Source organism: Eumetopias jubatus, unplaced genomic scaffold (genome assembly GCF_037043125.1).
Source record: "Eumetopias jubatus isolate StellerSeaLion01/CBP00866 unplaced genomic scaffold, mEumJub1_p1.0 scaffold_10, whole genome shotgun sequence".
NCBI classification, from domain to species: Eukaryota; Metazoa; Chordata; class Mammalia; order Carnivora; family Otariidae; genus Eumetopias; species Eumetopias jubatus.
The window spans coordinates 5,078,051-5,099,062 of NW_028274816.1; the positions used below are offsets into that span (position 1 = coordinate 5,078,051).

Sequence of the window (21,012 nt, forward strand, 5' to 3'; positions counted from 1 at the left end):
AATATCCCCTCTCCCAACCCCCTTACCCCACCCCAACACACAGAATCCTGATGCTCTTAGAATATGTCCAGCACTGGGAAGTTCGCTTCCCTCCATCCCTTTGGTGGCAGGTCCAACCACTACACTTTTTCCTTTCACTGAGCCAAATCTGTCCACTGCATTCCAGAAAAGAAGGGCTCTTCCATGCATTGGTTTATTTCTTCTTTTCTCCTGGCTGAAAAGCCTGATAAGCACTACACTCAGCTCTGATTTTGTATGTCTACCTATTAAGTATTTGAATCAGGTTTATCCAAAATTTGTCACAGTGTATGAATTGATGATCTTCAGCAAATACTGTCATCATCCATCCATATTCTTCGCTCGCCCTCCTTCAGTGCACACCAGCCCTACTTCCACGGTCAGTGAACACATTTCTGTTCCTGAGGGCCTTGTTTGATCCTTGGAACCCACTTTGCTCAGCCAAAGGCAAGTAAGAGGTGCCGAGAAATGAACACACCTAAGGAGAAGCCCTCAAGCAAAGAGGGATAGAGGTGGTGTGGAGCTACCCCAGCTCTCCTGTACCACCCTCAGGTGGGATGACAAGCCTGTGTTCTATCTGGCTGCAAAGGTCCACAGTGGGATTAAACTTCAGTTCACAGTGGTAGCTGGTCCTCTAACTCACCCTTTACTGGCTGCTTTCCCTTTCCTGACTCACTTCACCACTCTTGTTCTGCATCTTCCAGGAATCAGGAGTCTCTATCTCAGTAAATGCTTTTGGGAAGCCCAAATTAAAACACAGCCAACTTGCATCGTAAATCTCCATAGTCTGAGGCCTTTCACAAATGTGTTTAATCAAGGAACCCTTTTCTCGCAGTTCATCTTAAGGACCAGGGTTCCAGAGAACACTCTTCTTCAGGAAGCCCTGTTCTAATTCCCAGGCAGCACACACACCTGTCACTTGTTGTTGAGAGGAAAGAAGTTGAGGATGGATGCATAAGGCAAGATGATGCTAGCTAGGAAATATTCAGCCACCTAGAAATGCCTGAGATTAAGATTCCTCAGGGACAGAGCCCAGTCTGCCAGAAAGTGGCTGATGTGGTCGTTAAACAAGTTCATCTGTTGTTACAAGACCTGCTTGGAATTATCATTCTCACACTTTAAGTGCAGTGTGTGGACTAGGCTAACTCCTAGAAAATTCACACTTCATGAAAAAATTATATTTTCACTGTCTGTGAGGGAACTAACCCTCCTGCTCTGCTTCTATCTGTAAGGAAATGGTACCAATCTCCAGCTGCGAGACAAAGAGGCAGAGACACCCCAGGTTTGGGCAATTATGTCAGGAAATTCAACATTTGAGATGAATGGAAAATGGCTGGGGAGTTTTTTTCAACAACTTGGCTTGAGCAGGATTGATTCCAGGACTGAGAAGCATTCAAGCAATACAGTGCCTGCAGTGTTATAAAATAGGATCATTTTATAGTTGGAAAATCTAAGGTGTGCCCTACCATCAAAGCACAGACATTTAATAATGTTGGTTGAGAATGTGGAAGCAGTGAAGGGGGAAATCAACCATGAAACGCTTGGTCAAACCTACATCTGGAGTCTGGACCATCACAGAGGCACAGGGAGACATCCTCTAGATTTTGACATGAAGTGGGAGCCTTAATTTTGCCCTAGAAGGACTGGAATGTTCTCTCTGGGACACTTCACAGCACTGTCCCAGGAAATCTCCATGACTCAGGAGTGCTGTCTGAGCCTGCACAGATCCTTAGGCCTCCACCAAACATTGGCTTCACATTTGGCATTTGGTGGTCGGTGATATGTGATGGAACATAACATTTAAAAGATGAATGTTCCCAGTCTTCCCTGACCCCATACCCACTAATGAGCATTCTGGCTGAGACTTCTCCCTATCCATTAAGAAGGGCACCACTCGGCAGGCCGGCTCTTTAGACTCAGTAGCGCAGAATCTGGAGAAAGGGAGAAGGAGGAAAATACAAGAGGTCTTGGGGAGGCAGGGCTGGAAGGATGAAGATTTTTCAGAGTGGTTTGGAAAATAGTAAGTCTGGGATGCTGTAGCACATGAGCAAAGAGGATGAGAGAAAAAACAAAAATGTGTTAAGGATGACTAAGTTCAACACATGCTCTCCTTGGACATCTGGTCCAAAAGGATAGGAGTGCCTGCTTTGAAATTACTCTCGATTGTGGTTTCTCTGGATCTCTAAACCACCCTGGCACTGGATTTTGTGGGTCATGGCTTAAAGCACTACATAGATGTATACCCAAATCCTGAGCCTATAAATAAATCTACCTATCCACAGAAGGTTTGTCTAATGACCAATAAAAATGGACATTGGGACCTCCAGCCTACTTTACAGATTAGTGTCTTGGATTTTCTCTCTCCTCCCATCCTGTTCCTCTACTCTTTTACTGTTTAATCTTTTCTTGACTTCTGATTTTCAACAATTCTCCCATTTTTGGCCCTGCCCTTCTTTCTTGAACTTGAGCACAGAAGTTGACTTCCCTGGTATTGATCCTTGCTGACGACAGGAAACAGCTTTTTTTCCTTTCTGGCTCTCTCCTATCCTAAGCCTCAAGCATGAGCTCCAGCCCAGCCCGGCTCCAGTCCCTGGGCCACCATGATGCCTAATGTTAGCTGGGCTTGCTTCACACCCCACTTTGGCCTTGAGGGGTCATTAGATAGTGTAGAACATGGCTGTTTTCCCAGCAGCCTGTAACTACTGGCTGTAGTACTGTAACTACTCAAGACCCCAGATAGGTCTGGTTTATCATGGTGTCCTCCACACTCCTATCCCTGCACCTTGTCTAGAGCAAGGGCTTATCAAGTATCTGTTGATTCCCAGACACAGGATCATCTTTAGATTTCAGTCTGGGGAAAATGCCAGTAACAACTGTGACACTTTGAATTTACCATCGAGATGTTTACATGTGTTAATAGAAATTCCAGAATGATAGAGAAGCTCCTGGAGAAATTAGAAATTGTAGGAAAGAGAGATGCTATTTTCTGGTCAACAGTCAATGCACTAATGACTGAACAAAATCAATAGCTTCTGACATCTCCATGACCTTCCTCATTAAATTGCTGCCCTTCCTTTTGCTTTTAAACGTCAGTCCTTTCCTGGTTCAGCTGATTTTTCCCAGTTGGACTGCACTTTCTCTGGGTCCCTAGACTCCTTCCTGCCTTGTTGTAGCCCCACCCCTCTGATTTCCTCCTCCTCATTACACCTAGAACTTGGAGCCAGATAGAAGCCAGATTTCCTTAGGTCTGTGATGAAATCTTGAGTTGTTTCTGATTTGATTATTCATTTTTCCTGGTTTTATTTACTTAAAAAAATTTTTTTTGTATGACAAGTAATCCCTTTGCTGGTCTCTAGGAATATAGTGACAGACCTTGACATCAAGGTTCCAGCACACTTGGGAAGACAGACAAGATGGTGGAGAACTACAAAATGCTATTTTGGTGGGGCTGTTGCAGAAGCATAGAGAAGAGCCAAACAACCTAGCCTGGGGTTGGGGTTCTGTGTGTGGTGGTGGGTGATGAGGGAGGTAGGGGTAGAGGTGAGAAAGGCTTTTGGAAGGAGCAATGCCTGGGAAGATTTTAAAAAATAGATAGCAGGTAGGTTAGTCCAAAAGAGAAGCAAAAGGAAAGTGTTCTAATCTTCCTGAATTCTCTGACTTGAGTGTTCTTTGAGTCTTCTTTACCTGATACATCCATATACTTCCTCCAAAGCCCAGCTTAGACATCACCTCTCCAGGGTCTTTCTGACTCCGTTACCCCACCTCAGCTTCTGGGACTCAGCTGTCTGGTTTCCTCATGGTACTTTTGAATCCAATGCAATAAAACTTCTCCTGCTACATCATTATTATGTACCCATGAATCTATCTCCCCAGACAAATGGAAAGTCCCTAGGTCTTGTTCATCTCAGTAGCCACAGGGTCTAGCACAATCCTGGAACCTAGTAGGTACTCAGTGTTTGTTGAGTTGAAACAATCAAATCTTAAGACAGCTTACAGATGTCATAGAGCTTTTGCAAGTATCAATTTGGATAGTGGTTGGTGCCTATTAGGGAGTGTATTAGTCAGAGGATGCTAGGCCATGATACTGTAATAAGATCTCAACCCAACAAAGGTTTATCTTATACTTAATATGGCAGAAATTTATTTCTCACTCATACCACCTGATCTATTCAGGTCAACCTGTGGTAGGAAAGGGAGGGTGGGAGAAATTCTTCTTCACCTACTTACTCAGGGACCCAGGATGGTGGAGGCTTCACCATTTGGAATGTGGTCAAAACAATGGAAGAGATATCTAGAGGGTTTTCACTGGCTCTTCCGTACATCAATTTATTTTGACATGTGTCACTTCCATTTAAGCCTATTAACCAAAATTGTAAAAGAATTGCAAAAATCTCTCCCTGATAGCAAGGGAGCCAGGAAAGGAGGGGGTAGGGAGTCATAGATGGAATGTTTGGTGAGACCACTGACCCTGCTACAGGTAGAAACTAAAATCCCCAACACCTTTTTTTCACCAGATTAGGAAAATAGGCACCATTGGGGGAAAGTCACCAACCCACACAGTGTGGCCTGAGATCCGATTGTCCTGGCTCCAGTTAATTCACAGAGAACTTGTGAAGCCTGAAGCCTTAAGAAACACTCATGTTTTGGGGGGTATTTTTGTTTTTGTTTTTGAAACACTCATGTTATATTCATCTTTCTTTGGAAATGCTAACCACTGTTCAGATCTGACTGGTCCCTGGCCTTCTCCAATACAGTCACCATCCCCATTAGAAGAGCTCCATCTTAATGCAAGTGCCAGAGGCCCAATGAGCGATGCTTCTCTGTCACTGCATCCATCAATGTCCAGTGGGACTCTGCCCCCATGGACTCCACTTTGCACACAGTTGCAAATGCAATTTTGTGGAGTCATGCTCTTCACTTTCTTGACTTTCAAATTTTCCTCTGCTCATCTTCATTCCTCTCTGGTGCCAATGCCTTGAATACTGTTATGTTTTCATATTGCAGTTTAATCAGATAGCTCATCTCTTGAGTTGCTGTTACCAAGGGCTTCAAATAAATAACTTTTGGTAATCATTTTCAAAGTCTTCCCACCCTTCCCTGTGACCCCTCCCCCACCTTCTATTGTCCTCTGCATCTTCTTTCTGTTCTGAGCTTGGACTCATTTATGAAAGTCATTTGAATCTGTTTTCTGCTTGGGTCTATTAATACAATGCATTTCTATGCTATTGCCCTCATTAATTCTACTTGTGCTGTCGACTCCGACTCAGGAGATATCCAACAATCCACATGTTAGTTTTTTCGAAGGGAAAAGAAAGAGGCTTGGCTAGCGGTGGAGTCTGCATTGCCTCTACTGATCCACTTTCTTCATTACCTCTCAAGTGCAGTTGATAGTTTTCATTTGCTTGGGTTTTTCCTTCTGACTATGGATTGCCCCTGGCTGTCTTCCTCATGTCTTCTCTGCGCTGTGATACACGGCTTGCTGGCTGTGGCTGCTCACTGGCCTGCTCGTCTGGCTGATCCATTCCCATCCTCCTCCTGCTTGGCTCTCTCAGACACTCAGTCTGGGCGGGGGGCGGGGGGTGCAGAAGAAGGCCAGAAGCTTCTCAGCAGCCATGTCATAATGAGAGCCCTGACCATCCCTAAAAGATGTTGGTTCCTTCATCATGTACTTTCTTCCCCCTTCCGCTTGTCTTCCCCTAAAAATTGAGGGAAACTTGGAAGTCCCTTGGACACTGAGGACACTTCCTGAGGGAAATAAAGCTATTTGGGTCTATTTGGATCTAGTTCATCAGAGGACTAGGACTACCACAGACCCTCTGTTCCTTCTGAATTTAGAGGGTGGCCATTCTGGGTAGGGAGGTGGGGGTGAGGGTAGAGAGGAGTAGTTTCTGAGAGGGTGGGTAGGTGCAGTGTGTGTGTGTGTGTGAGAGAGAGAGAGAGAGAGGGAGAGAGACAGAGACAGAGACAGACAGAGACAAAGAGAGATGCAGAGACAAAGACACACACAGAGAGAGAGAGTCACACTTCTCCAAGGAGCAGGGTATAATACAAGAACTGGGAGATTAAGACTCTAGATGCCAACTTGCATTTAGGCAAACCTCTCTCTGTGTTTTGAGCCTCTGTCTCCCCTCCCGTTAGATGAGCAGTCAGAATTGGGTGTCTTTAGTAGTTCCTGCCAACTCTGAGCTTCTGTGGTTTTATGAATGAATGCTGACTTAAGAGTCACAGTTTGACCATTGGCAATTTATCTCAACTTTTTATGCTTTTAAAAAAATTCTAAATGAAGGATAAAAATCCCAATTCTGGAAACTATTGTGATACTAAAGTAGATTAAAGATGTGAAATCATTTTAAAAACTTAATGGTACTTTAAAAATGCAAGATCCTTGGGCAAGTAACTCAGCCTGCCTGTGCTTCAGTAAAATGTGGATAACAAACACATGTGCTCATCGAGCTCTTGTGAGAAGTAAATGAGGTTGCCAGGCAAAACTCATGAAACAATGTCTGGCACATGGCAAGCACTAAATAAGTGTCTTATTATTTATATGCTTCAAGACATCTGTAGGACAGTGTAACAGAGGGACCTCCCTGTGCTGAGACCATGATTCAGGGACTGATCTGCAGGAGGAGGTATATGCAAGGGAGGCCTGGATCTGGAAGAGCATCTAGCTCCTAGTCTTGCCCCATGTGCTGGGGTGGGGCTATCTGGTGAGGGCCTTCTTCCCATTTAGGGCATGATATAGCACGACTCTGACACAGTGGGAACATTTAGGTCTTTGGGGGGTTAGGAAGTTCTGGGGATACCAGAAGTCAGCAACCCAGGCAGGCCATCAGTTGCTAGTCCATCAATAGAGACTATGCTACCTCATAGCAGATAAGCAAAACCCAGGACCCATGGTAACAGCTTCTCCATATCTGGGCTCTTTCTTCTATGTTGGCTTCACTCTCAGGCAGACACTCTCCTTTCAATATTGAAAATGGCATTTGGAAGCTCTAAGCTAAAGAGGTCTGTGGACTTCACCATCCAAGAAGGAGAACTCCCCATTTTCCTCTTAGTTCCAGGGTTTGACCTTGACTGGCCCAGCTTGGGTCATGTGCCCACCCCAAACTTCTCAGAGCACCACGGAGATGTGACTCATATCAGTCTGGCCTGGGTCCACAGCCTCACCCCTAGAGGTAATTGTTGGGGTCAGCCTGAACTGCCTAGATCCTGGGCTAAGAATAGAGTGGGTAGTGGTCTCCCAAGAGGTGCTGGAGACTTTAAATGATGGATTTGCTTCTAGGCTTTTCTGGTTTTCCTCATGAGTGGCTCTAGTAGTGCAAGGCAATCCTGAGAAGAATTAAAGGTAAAGACCAAAAGCACGCTGAAACAAACAAGAAGAAGGACCTGGGCAGAGTACTAACAACACTTCCTAGAATCATAAAGCCTAGGCTTGTTTCTCTATACCACACGTCCCTGTCCTCAGTTGGCCAATTCAGATGTTAACATGTTGCCTTTGCTTAGACTGAGGTTTGGCTCTAAAATCCCCTCATCAGAGAAAATGGAAGAATTTGATTAGTGTGGTAAGGCCATTATGACCACTTCCCAAAGAACCCTTTTGGCTGCCAAGCCAAATGTGCTCTCTGCACAGCGTGGTCTCATCATTTCCAAAATTATCCTGCTATGCAGATGATCTCTGATTTACCAATTGCAGAAGCAAAGAGGCACACAATTGAAATGGAGGCAACAGAAGGAACTTGGCCTTCCTGTCTCTTCCACTGCATGCCTGAGAGAGAGCTTCCTGCTGGTGGGGGCAAGGTGCATGTTACAGGTGCATGTGACCCTTGTGTGCCACACTGGCAGTTTCTCCTTGGGATGCCCATCCTGCCCTGGAGAAGGGGGTGATATGTTGGAACCACCCAGTTTTTGTCCCCCATAACTTGTTGGCTCTGCTGTAGTGGGACTGTCGGAAGCCCTGCTTTTCCTTGGCCAGACTCCCATGACTGCTAATGGGTTCTTCCCAGTGCTGCCCTAATTGTTTCTACAACAAACTGTTCTCCCATTACCAATTGTATCCAAGCCATTGGTGGTCTCCGACTGTGTTTGGAGGCTCAGACAGTAAAATACCTGACAATTTTCCAAACAGTCATCAGCCCTAGTTAGATAGTTGCCTGCTGTCTCCCTCAACCAAGCTAATCCTTATCTCTAGGTCTCTGGATGATTCCCCCAACCAGAATCATATTCATGGCCCCTTCTTGCCCTACAAGGACCATTGGTGATTTCCAGAATCATCTTCATCTCTGCCAACTTTCATTCACCTCTCCCTTTTTTAAATGGAAGGATGGATCAAAAGAATGAAGAATCAGGTAAATGAGTGAATGAATGAATGAATGAATGAATGAAAGGAGGACTGAATGAGCTCACATCTAACCTTACATGCTGTCCTCAAGCATGTTATGGTATTCTCTTTGGCACTTTTAAGTCATCTCCCCGGTAATATTATAAGCTACCTGCAGGAAAGTACTATTGTTTTTTATTTCTTTTATGACTCGGGTCACAGAACTGGGCCACCATTGGCCTTTTTGAGAATAGTCTGTGCATCAATCAATGTGAAGTCATGGATATAACACTAAGTTTGAATTCAGGATACTAATCTTCCCCCACAGCTCTCTGGAAGATGTTAGATCAGTTTTAGGCTTTGTGGGCCTTAGTTTTCTAATCTGTGAAGTGAAGGGATTGGGCTGAGAGAGTAGGCTCTGAGCTTTCCCCTACCTACCATCTAGGTAACCTTGGGCAAGTTGCATGATTTCCCCAAGCAAACAGGAAGAACCATTTCTACCTCGTGAGCTGTTTTAAAGACTTAATGATAATGATATACATCAGGTGCTAAGCCCATAGTTAATAATTATATCCTCTAAATTCCTGTCCAGATGCTGACACAGACTATCCATTCAAGATGCTGTATTAGAGAAGGAACTTTGCAAAATGGTAGAACACTGTCTCTTCCGTTAAGATTTTTACATGCTATGTAAATTATCTTTAAAGAAATGCAAGGTCAATGAGCACAAGAAAAGATGTTCTGCATCACTAAACATTAGGGACAAGTCAAAACCACAAAGAGATACCACTTCACACTTACTAGGATGGCCTTAAAAAGGAATGAATGTCTAGTATCATATGATCTCACTGATATGAGGAATTCTTAATCTCAGGAAACAAACTGGGTTGCTGGAGTGGTGGGGGGCGGGAGGGATGGGGTGGCTGGGTGATAAACATTGGGAAGGTTATGTGCTATGGTAAGCGCTGTGAATTGTGTAAGGCTGATGAATCAGAGAACTGTACCTCTGAAACAAATAATATATGTTAAAAAAAAGAAGAAGAAGAAAAAGAAGATGGTAGGAAGAGAAAAATGAAGGGGGGGAAATCGGAGGGGGAAACAAACCATGATAGACTATGGACTCTGAGAAACAAATTGAGGGTTTTAGAGGGGAGGGGGTGGGGGGACGGGTTAGCCCCATGATGGGTATTGAGGGCACGTGTTGAATGGATCACTGGGTGTTATATGCAAACAATGAATCATGGAACACTGCATCAAAAACTAATGATGTACTGTATGGTGACATAACATAATAAAATAAAATTTAAAAAATTAAAAAAGGAATGAATGTCTGACATGTGCCTTGAGGACATTATGCTAAAAGAATTCTTCCAGTCACAAAAAGACATCCTATGATTCCACTTTTAGGATGCACCTAGAGTAGTCAAATTCACAGAGAAGGAAAGTAAAATGGTGCCTATCAGAGAGTTGCAGGGTGGGGGGGTGGAATGGGAAGTTATTGTTCAATGGTTAGAGTTTCAGCTTGGGGAGATGAGAAAGTTTTAGAGATGGGTGGTGGTGACGGTTGTACAACAATGTGAGTGTACTTAATGTTTTAAAGAAATGTAAAACCAAAATTAGTTTCCTTTGGGTGTAATTTTTTGCCAGGTGAAGGAGGCCCAGAGCTCCAGTGGCTCCTGGAGCTGAGAGTACAGATCATGCTGCCGTGCTTTGTGCTGAAACCCTAAAAACAGACTCAGCTTGGCCCTTTAATGCCGGTCCCACCATAGAGAAAGCTTTTCAGCAGGAGCCATGAACAGGCGCATTGTGAAGTCAGGCAGACCTTTTCTATGGAAATCAGCATTTATTTGAAGGCTTTAGTGCCGGATTTAGCTCACCCAGAGGTGACCTTCTACACAGGGCCAAAAGAAAAGTGATTTCTTTGATAGTCCATTTGACCCCAAACTGACCTCCTGCGCTTTTCAATTCATTTTAAATCATGCTGTTCTGGCCAAAGCGATCCCAACTCCTAGCAGAGAATATTTCACATTTTTACCAACAATTCTGGGCCAATTTCAGATCTGTTCACTCGAATAGCAAGAACAAACTCTGAGAGTTCTTTCTGAGTCTTTCTGATCTTAAGCAGCAGGGAGGAAAGTTGAGGGAAATATTCATAAATGGCATGGATTTTTGGGGGGGAGATGTGAATTGGAAACTCCTCCTTGCTTAGATATGACCTAATCCTCATATGGGCCACATCTAAGGTAGGGAAGACAGGTGACTCCCAAGGCAGGGATCCAGATTCTCTTTCCCTTGAGTCAGAATCAACAATGTCCCAGGAAGGAAGACATCACTGTCCTCTGCACTGTTTATGATATTGTGGGTTGTAAGTAACAGTAAGTCAACTCAAGCTGGCTTGAACAATAAGGAAAATGCATCTTCTGGCACAATAAGAGGTGGAGTGAGGGCAGAGTTGGTAAGCCAGCAGATCAATGTTATAAACAAGGACCCATCTCTCCACTTCCTCTGTGGTCATAAGAGAGCTGCCACAGCTTCAGACACCAAATACACACCAGGCAATGGGAAAGAATGCTTTCCAGAACCTGCCCCCCCAAGCCCCAGCTGACTTCCCTCTCACATCTCATCGACCTGAATTGTATCACACACAAATACCTAAACCAGGAGTGATCAAATTTTCTGTAAAGGGCCAGGTTAGTAAATATCACTGGCTTTGAAGACATGCTTTTGGTTGCAAAAACTCAGCTCTGCCATTGGAATGTGAAAGCAGCCATAGGTAATGCATTAACAAATGAGAATGGCTGTGTTCCAATAAAACTTTCTTTATAAAGACAGGTGGCTTGCTGGATTTGGCCTACAGGCTATGGTTTGCTCACCCCTGTTTCAGATCAACCATTTCACAATTAGCTTCAGGACACAACTAACTGGGAAACATGACACAGGCAATTTGTTATTAATTTATAATAATAATATTTGTAAGTGGTTTATTCTCTGCTGGCACCCAAGAAAGGATATTCAAGAGGTTCTAATTCATAGAAGATCACTCAATAGGTAGGCAGATGAACAGAGCACAGTAGAACTGGGCCACCAAAATAAAGTGAGAACAAGATTTCAAAGAAGTTCTTATGTGCAAAGAGCATCAAAGGAGGCACTGTGGAAGACTCAGAACTTGGTTAAACTTTGTTCAACTTATTTTACAAATAGAACCTTTACCAGAAATGTTTTAATTATATTTAGGGTTCACTGTAATTCCCCTAAGAGTTTAAATTCCACTCTTCAGAAAGTGTTTTCATAACCTCCTTTTTTTTCCTCCCATAGTTAAGTCAGGACTGGAAAGAACCTTAGCACTCAGTCCAAACCCCAAATTTTACAGATGAGGGAATGGAGGCTCAGAGGGCAAGCTAATTTCCCCAGATCACACAGCTACCCAGTGGCAAAACCAAGACCCAAATTCAGGCTGTGGTAGGTTGTAGTGTTATTCAAAATACCTGCTCCCCCTCCCAAGAGGTGGATTATACAGCTTCCTGCAGGGACAAATTCCACCATATGTTTGTGGTGCCCCTCCTTACTGTTGAGCTCAGGAGTGGCCATGTGACTTGCTTTGCCAGTGGGACATGGGTGAAATGGCACGAGTCACTTCTGATTGTCATGCGTGTCTGCCCTCTGCCACAAAACTGGTGATGTGCTAGGCAGAGGCTGCCCTGGCAGCCTGGGCCACAGAGAGAAGAGGATAAAAAGCACAGGCACAGCTGACCGGGATTGACATGTCCCACAAATCGGGCATATACCCCTGAGATCTGGGGCTGTTTGTTACCACAGCACAACTGTGTCTATGCTGACAAATACATGGGCTGTACAACACTAAATGCTGAGCTCCTTCTCACTTGGAGAACCTCAGGTTCCAGGCAGTATTAAATGGACTGAAGAACACACATTTTAGAGTCAGCCTGCCTGGGTTGAGATTTCACTAGCTGTGTGACATTGGTCATGTTACTCTCTGGCCCTCAGTATCTTCATCTGTAATATAACACTGGTGCCTACCCCCTGGGGATACGGTGAGGATTCAATAACTAATCCTGTGTTTTGAGGACTCCTGGCTAAATGTTGGTTGCTATTATTCAGCATAGTCTCTCCCTGGAAACAGTTCAGCAATAGTAAGTTGTGGGTGGTGGGGGGCTCACTAAGACTACTTCGTGTCATTACACATGAAAACAACAGCCATCCTTCCAGAAGTCACTCTCCCCAGTGTGCAGTGCTGACAGTCATCACTGTCCCTGCTATAGGCTGAGGGGAAGGGACATGAGAGGCTGTTGCAGAGGGGTTAGGAGCAGGGCTCCCAGGGTCAGCCTGATTAGGGTTCAAATACTATCTCTGTCTCTCCTTCCTGTGCCTCTGTAGCTAAATTATTAACCTCACACACTCATGCTACTCATTCTGGAGTGCTCATGTGTGCCAGGCATGTTTGGAAGGATGGGGAGAGGTATGTGACTAAGACTAAGAAGGGGAGGTGTATAGGAGATATCAAACAGAAGCTTATGTTGGCCATGGCTGCCCTGTGCCACATCTAGAGCTCATGACTTTTCAGCCCTTCTTCTTCTTCTTCTTCTTTTAATAAGTAGAGCTAAGACTGTGAGTTTCCCTCAGCTGGGGGGCTGGGAGGTGAGTCCAGAAAACCTCACCAAAACATCACTGGGGAATTCAAAGGTAAAAGAAGACAATCAGACTGTGGGTGTGCCCTTGGGAGACACTGCACAAGAACCCTTTGGATCTTTTTTCTTTTCTTTTTTCCTCTTTTCTCCTTTCTTTTTTCTTTTCCTTTCCTTTCCTATTTTCTTCCAAATGTTACCATGAATTAACAGCACTCACTGCTGGGCTACTGGAAACGTGTCTTTCCTGCTTCTGACATAGCATACCTTAAAGTTGGAAAGGAAGCCTTTTATTTGGGGATGCTGTGGGGGTCTATTACTGAGTCTACCCAGAAAGCAATGAGGGTCTGTGGAGGGAAGTAGTACAGAAGGTGGAAGATCTTCAGTAAAATAATTGCAAGGCAACATTTCAGGGTAGTTTAATTTCCTACTGCATTTTAGTGACCAATATAGAAGATATAAAAATGTCATTTATAGAGAAACTCCAACCTTTTGTTTTCCTCGTTATTCTAATAGATTAAATGGAACATATAATATGATTTTTTTTTTAATTTTTCACCAAACACTGTAATCAATCTTTCATGCTACAGATCTGTGTAGTTACTGCTTGTCACACACTCAAAACAGATGTGAATAGGACTTCAACAGGAAGGAAACTCTGCTCTTTTCCCCTCCGGTAACAAGGCAGGAAACTTCTACAAATTCCATCCTTAGGCATTCTCCCATTCCATTTGATCAGGTTTAACTGAAAGTTACAATGTTTCCAGTCTCAAGCACCAAGGTGGTATTGATGGAGACACATTGATGGGGACCTTGGGGTTTTAGGAGGTGAGGGGCAGTTTTTTAATCCATTAGTTTCTTCTGACTCAGTTCACCACCCAGAACCAACCCCAAGCCTGCCAGGTGAGGTCGGGAGGCATGGGCTGGGTAAGGCAGGACAGCAACCTCCGCCCCAGCTCATGTGTCAGAGATGGAAGGGACAATGGGCCAGGGCTGCCTGTGGAAATGGCAGGCCCTTCTCCTGCAGGCTCCTCCAACTCATCTGACGCGTCCTCCTCCTCCTCTAAAATCAGCTGATGTGGCCCCATCAGGGACCTCTACAGTCGAACTTTGTTTTCTGCGGCTAGTAACATTGCAAACGCAGAATCTGGCTTCTCAGCAAGGACTTCAGGCTTGTCAAACTCGACCACCTGCAAGTCAGAGAAAAAGAGCTGAAATTGGCAGAAAAGATCCACTCACCTAGAGTCCAAACCACTGAAGCTTCTGGGGAGGTTACGCCAACAACTTCCTGTACCTTCCCATTTTCCATGACCAGAACGAGGTCGCAGTTGAGAACCGTGTTGAGGCGGTGGGCAATGGTCAATACTGTGCAGCCTTTGAAGGCATCTTTGATGGTGCTCTGAACAAGGGTGTCGGTCTTGGAGTCCATGGAGGCGGTGGCTTCATCAAGGAGAATGATCTGTTGAAGGAAGGCACATTGTAAAAGTCACACTAAGCCAAAACTACAGCTGAGGGAAACTCACGGTCTTAGCTCTACTTATTAAAAGAAGAAGAAGAAGAAAGGCTGAAAAGTCATGAGCTAAGTGTCCATCTCAAAAGGTTAGAAAAGTAACAGCAAAGTAAAAGTCAGTTCACACCTCCTCCATCTCCTTCAGAGGGACTGACTGAAAGAATAAGGTGATATATGATTTACTTCTCTTTTTAAGTGGTTTATTCTATCTTACAAACTGGTAGGAGGCTTCATCTATCGTGCTAACATGAATCAGCATGAGCTATAATAACTTGTATTTGTTTCCGATCGCAGCTATAACAAATGAGCACAAACTCAGAGGATTAAAAACAACACAAAGTTAGTGTTTTGTAGAGCTGGAAGTCAGAAGTCCTAAAGTCAAGGTTTTGCCAGGGCTGCATTCCTTTTGCAGGCTCTAGGGAGAAACTGTTCCCTTGCCTGTACCAGCTGCTCCGGCCTGCCTGTGTTCCTTGGCTCGTGCTACCTTTCTGGCATTGCTCTAATGCATACTTCCATCGGTCACATCGCCTCTTCTCTTTCTGACTCTCCTGCCTCCCTCTTAGACAGATCTGCACGACTATACTAAGCCCACCCAGGTAATGCAGGAAAATCTCCCACCTCAAAATCCTTGGCTTAGTCACATCTGCAAGGCCCCTTTCTCTCAGGTAAGGTGGTGCATTCACTGGTTCTGGCTATCAGGATGTGGACATCTTTGGAGGGGGAGGGCACTGTTCTGCTGACCACAGTGCTGGTTTGCAAGTCAGAGGGCTCGAGCTCAGCTCTAGCTCCGCTTGACCATGGTTAAATTACTTAAATTCCCCAAGACTCCATGTCCTCATCTGTAAAAGAGGGTTATACCTTCTTCGGGGCACGAAACACAAAGACAACACAGCACACAAACCACTTAGCAGCATATAGTGCCTCAGTCGAGATGGAATGCATGCTGGGGCTGGCTCCCTCCCTGCCATTAGGACATCTACACAACATACACGATGGGTTACACTTTGATCAGGGTTCAGAGAATGGGATTTCAAAAGCAACTGCAACCCATTCCTTGAAATCAGTAGCCAAGGATGACTAAGTCACCAAGAAAAATGAGTATAATTTTTACGATTCTCATTTCTTAGCATTCTGAAGGTGTTCTTTAACATCCTGGGTGTTGTTTATCAGGCCTCAGGATTGTTCAGGGACAAGGCAAAAAAAAAAGTCAAGAGGCAGATTTCATATACTCAAACCACTTAGGAGGACAGAGAGAATACCGAAGCAAGGCTTCCCATGGGGAGGCCCAGGGGAGGCAGGTGCTATTGCTGTAAATGGCTGTTATTTTTCAATTTTTATCCCTTACAACTTTGTCTTAAAAGAAATTGATTGGTTTTTAAATGGCTCAATTGTTCTCTCTTTGCTGAAAGACAAATGCGTGGCTCTACCTCCTGGATTGAGTGGCGCTGCGGGAAATATCCAAAATTTGACCAATCCATTTTCCGTGCTGTTTCCTTACTTTTGAATTACGGAGAAGTGCTCGGGCCATACAAAGCAACTGACGTTCCCCCACTGAGAAGTTTTCTCCATTTTCTGTGACTTCTGCATGTAATTTTTCCGGGAGTTTCATTATCTATAAAACACAGAAAATGTCACATTTATGCTGATGATCTATAAAATTGTCCTGCATCATCTATATTGATTGCCCCCTTCTCATGCATTCATCAGCTGGCTTTATTTTACTGAGGAAAAGAAAATACAAAACAACAATCACTTCATCGCAAACAGGCACCAGGGAAAGACCAGGGAGTAGGCGGACATTAATAATGTAAAATCACAGTATGATTCATAGAGCCCCGTAGACACCTTGCCAAAAGAGGACAAATGGTGCACATATGGCTCCAGAGAAACACAAATGAAGTGTAAATGGCTTCCAGGGTCCCTAGTTCCCTAGACAAAATAGACATGGGATGGGAGAGTTTTCTAGTCATCAAAGAAAGGTAAGGAAGTGTCTGATTCATACAGTCATGGTGGCATTGGGGCATGCTCACCTTGGTACCAAGTCTTGGTGGAAACAATCCCCTCTATGCTGCAGAGGTGGCCACACTCACCTGTTGACCCCAGCTGCAGCTCTTATAGGACAGGACCCCATCTCACAGAAACTGGCCATATTTGCCATTCCTGGAGCATGCCATGCTCCCTCACCTTCCTGGGGCTTCTCTGTTCCCAGAAGCAAATGAGGCTATTGGCAGAGCAGAAGGATGCCCCATCTGCTCTAGAGTCAGATGCACTTGGGTTCAAGTCTCCATTCTGCCACTTACTAGCTTATACATATTTCTTCCCTGAGTCTTCATTACTGTACCTCTAAAAATCGGGGTAGGAGTCCCAACCTCAGAGGGTTATAGTCAGGACAGGACCAAATGAGATAATGCATGCAGAACTCTTGACTGGACCATTGCAGAGGCCTAATACATATTATCTATTGTTGCTTTTAACAATAGAGAGTAAATAAGGACCACATTCTACTGACATATATGATGCCAACAAATAAGCCTGGCCAAATGCTGGCCCAGTGCTTGTCCAGTTCAAACCTGGGCCAGGTATCTGGGGCCCTGGTGCTGAGAAACAGGTTCATCCTGGACAGCCCCAGAGACCTACTGTGTCTCTCATGAATGTCCTCTCCAGAACCCGCCAGATCATCTCATCCGAGTGGTTCTCAAAGGGATCCAAGTTATACCTGCAATAAAGGAAAGAGCAGGGAGCTGGATTTCTGAGGAAGATAGGATGGGGGGAGCATGTTTTCTGCAGCCTGTGGGAGAGAGTAAGAGGTGGTGTGTGATGACTCCTTTGCCTCCAAAAGTAGTGCTTAGCCCAGGACAATGGTCTGTAAAATAACCAACCTCAGGCCAAGAGAGCAAGAACCCACAGCTCTGTGATGGGGCAGAGACCACCAAGGCAGGAGAGATAGCACTGAGCAAGGCACTCAGGAAGACACATTTGTCCTCACAATGGCCGTTTATGGCAGAATGCATTTGGCCCTCTGCAAATTCTTGGTGGAGGTGAAGGGGTGGGGATTCACTCTGCCATTACATTCACTCCACCTTCAGAAGCAAGAGGTATAGCTGCAGCTCCCAGGCCCGTGCACAGGTGGGTATCCCACTTGCAGGGTGTGAGTCTAGTATACAGCCTACTACTTGATCTGGTGCTCAATGGGAGTAATATTCCTCTCATCAGAGGGGCAGCCATTGTGCTGGACTAAATGAGAAACTGGTTTTCTCCTTGTCCCTTAACATCAGATCTTGAGTCCTAGAAGTTACAACCCTACCATTCTTATACTTGAACAACTTCTGTTCACTCCTCATGGGAATAAATTGATGCACTTCCCTATGGATGGCTACATACACAGGGTAACCACTTATTTTATTTCGCAAACTGGGCTCTTCTGAGAGTGGCCATTGTTAAACATGATAGGATGCTGAGACATAGGCATAAACCAGGGCTCTCCAGGACCAACTGGGATATCTGCTTACCCTACGTGTAAGCATCTCACTTATTGGTGATATAGCTCATAAGATATAGGTAATGTTCAGGGCCCTAGTCCTTGGCTCCTCCCAAGGCTTCACTGAAGAGCAGGTACTAGTAGTGCTCGTGAGCACCTCAGGATGCTGCTTCTCTCATCCCCACTGTGGGCACTTCACAAAGCTCCTGGCTGGTCTGATTTTACCATCCAAAAAATAGGAATGCACAACGATCAAAAAACAGCTACCTTACTGTACCTACAAACAGGACAGGATCCTGAGGGATCACAGTCAGCTTGGTTCTGAGGTCTTCCAAACCAATCGTGCAGATATCCACCTCATCAATGAAGATTGTACCGCCGGCTGGCTCCACCAGACGAAACAAGGCCATTCCAAATGATGACTTTCCTGGGAGCAATAAAAGCAAGAACAGCAAATCAAATATCAGTTTGCACTTCCATCATATCCAAGTATCTCATCAAGGGAATTTCTAATGCAGTGAAATGTCTCCATGCAGATGACCATGCAGACAGAAAGGCCTCACTCTGTGCAGGCAATCCACTGCCCTAACGTCTCTAACCTGCCCATCCCTGCAGGGGCTGTTAACAGAGGACTCATCCTCTGGGCCTCGTTTCACCAGAATGATTCTCATTTAATTAATTCAAAAACCGATGTGTGTTTGTTTCCAACTCCACACACCCGTTCAACCTGAAATCCTAATTTACAGTAAAGAGATTTGAGGGGAAAAAAAACAGCCAATCTACCACACACACACACACACACACACACACACACACACACACACCACCCTCTGGTGTGGCTTAACCAGCACACCCAGTGGAAATGCAAAGAAAACAACCTGAAAAAAGCATAGTCAGAGCTCACCAGAACCTGTTCTTCCAACAATCCCAACTGTCTGCCCACTTTGAATGACCAAGTTCAGCCCGTCAAGAACAAGGGGAGTGTTGTTTCTGTATCTCATCTGATAGTCTCTGAATGTTATTTTCCCATGGCTGGGCCAGTCATGCGGACAGGTTTCCACTTTGAGGGGGTGAGTGCACTCAGGAACACAGGTCTGAAAAGCAGAATGACCAATGACAGGTTAATAACCATTCCCTTTTCCATCCATTTAATTCATTCTTTCATTCCCACAATTCTAGGTCCTGGTGTTCTTGGTGGTGAGCTAAACCAATAAATTCAGTCAAGAACTTACATTCCAGTGGGGAACTCAGGTGATAAACAAGAAGTGAAATCAGAAGTGAAGACAATAAAACAGAGTATTGTAACAATATAGAATGTGTGTGGTGGAAATGGGAGGCGGAATAAAAGTAACTTAAGGGTTGAAGAAGGCATCTATGAGGATGTGGCATACAAGCTGAGACCTGGAATGCTGCAAAAATGCCTGCTATAAGAAGATTTGAGTCCAGAGCCTTCTAGGCAGAGTGGACAGCTAGTGCAAAGGCCCTGAGGCCAGGGCAAGCTTGGTCACTTTGAGGAATAGAAAGAAAAATCATGTGGCTGGAGCTTAGTGAATAGAGAGATGGATAACTATAAGGGACAGCTCCTATTGGGCCTTGTGGGCCTGGGCAAGTGTCAGCAGTGTGACCTTGAAGCTATATGACAAATCCAGAACAAATCTTGAGACTTGCAGAATTCAATGAGATATAATTTCAATATCTGTGAGAGTCATCATGGTGTTAGAAGTAAGAAGATGACAAGAAGGCAGAATGTCAGGTTCAGAGGTCTTTAAAGTGACATGGGAAAGACATTTTAGTTGCCCAAAAATCCAAAAAATGCAAAGTCTAAGTAAGGAGCAGAGCAACTTGGCTATGTTATAAGATCAACCCTTCCCCTGTAGTGATGAGTCTTTGTTAGCGATAAGAAGACCCTCATGTGCCCTTGTAGGTGGTTGACCAGCCTGAATCTGTGATAAGCAACCACAATTAACTGAGAAAATAACTGTATTCTTAGTGAATATTTTTAACCCCCAGGAGACCTAGAATTCATAACAAAAATATTTAAGAGAAGCTTGAGGCACCTGGGTGGCTCAGTCTGTTAAGCGTCTGACTCTTGATTTCAGCTCAGGGTCATGAGTTCAAGCCTCACATTGAGCTCCATGCCCAATAAAATATATATATATTTAAATTTATATATTTATAAATATATATATATATTTAAGAGAAGCAAAATTGTAACGGTAGAATTATCAGTTTAAGGATTCTGCATATTTGGTGTTTTAAGTATAATAATATTAGTAACATAAGGGCCTGTGATTCTAATTTAAAATGTATAATTGAATAATTTATTTAAACATGATTTTAAGTTAAAAGCTTACTGTTCATCTACAGCATTGGAATGGTTATACATATTTAAAGCTTACTGTATTATAAGTGTAATTTATTAGATTTATATAACCTCTGGAAGGTTTGCTTGTTAAATCAGATAATCAAGATACTTAAGAAAGGAATAAAGTGCGCTAAATTTTAAAATATAGTTTAAAATATTTTAAAGAGATTAATTAAGTTTGTAAATAGGGCCAAATGCTATTCAGAGTCCCTTAAAAGTGATTGCTTGACTTGTCTAGACTTCCTTTCAAAGAATTGAAGGATTTCTAAGTTGAACATAAAAGCATTTAGAGAACGGGCACCTGGGTGGTAGAGTCAGTTGAGCGTCCAACTCTTGGTTTCGGCTAAGGTCATGATCTCAGGGTCATGGTCTCAAGGTCATGAGATCAAGACCTGCATAGGGCCCCTTGCTCAGTGGGGAGTCTGCATGAGATTCTCTCTCTCCTTCTTCCCTTCTTCCTCTCCTGCCCCATCCCTCTGCTCTCTCTCTCAAATAAATAAATCTTGAAAAAAAAGCTTTTAGAAAAGAGTTCAACCATTTTTTTTTGCAATTTACAATTTCAGCCAATCACATATTAATCTTTAGGAACTAAAGTTAGCCACCGATTTCTCTTCTTGTGTGCAGAGACTGCCCCCTAAAAAAATATTTTAAAAAGTGTACATTCTTCAACCTCAAGAACTT

General features: G+C 44.1%; 1 protein-coding gene across 3 annotated transcripts in view; it reads right to left on the reverse strand.

Moving 5' to 3' along the window:
• Positions 1 to 14,075: 14,075 nt before the first annotated feature.
• The window catches only part of ABCC12 (ATP binding cassette subfamily C member 12), a 77,735-nt gene continuing 70,798 nt past the window's right edge, over positions 14,076 to 21,012 (reverse strand). For 2 of the 3 annotated variants that reach the window (XM_088027109.1, XM_088027110.1), the window contains exons 24-29: positions 18,871 to 19,060; positions 18,234 to 18,393; positions 17,126 to 17,204; positions 15,987 to 16,100; positions 14,273 to 14,437; positions 14,076 to 14,168 (exon numbers count right to left, since the gene is read on the reverse strand). In XM_088027109.1, coding sequence (XP_087883235.1) covers positions 14,076 to 14,168; positions 14,273 to 14,437; positions 15,987 to 16,100; positions 17,126 to 17,204; positions 18,234 to 18,393; positions 18,871 to 19,060 — 801 coding nt within the window. The remainder of the gene's footprint in view (positions 14,169 to 14,272; positions 14,438 to 15,986; positions 16,101 to 17,125; positions 17,205 to 18,233; positions 18,394 to 18,870; positions 19,061 to 21,012) is intronic. The other variant, XM_088027111.1, reaches the window with a different exon arrangement.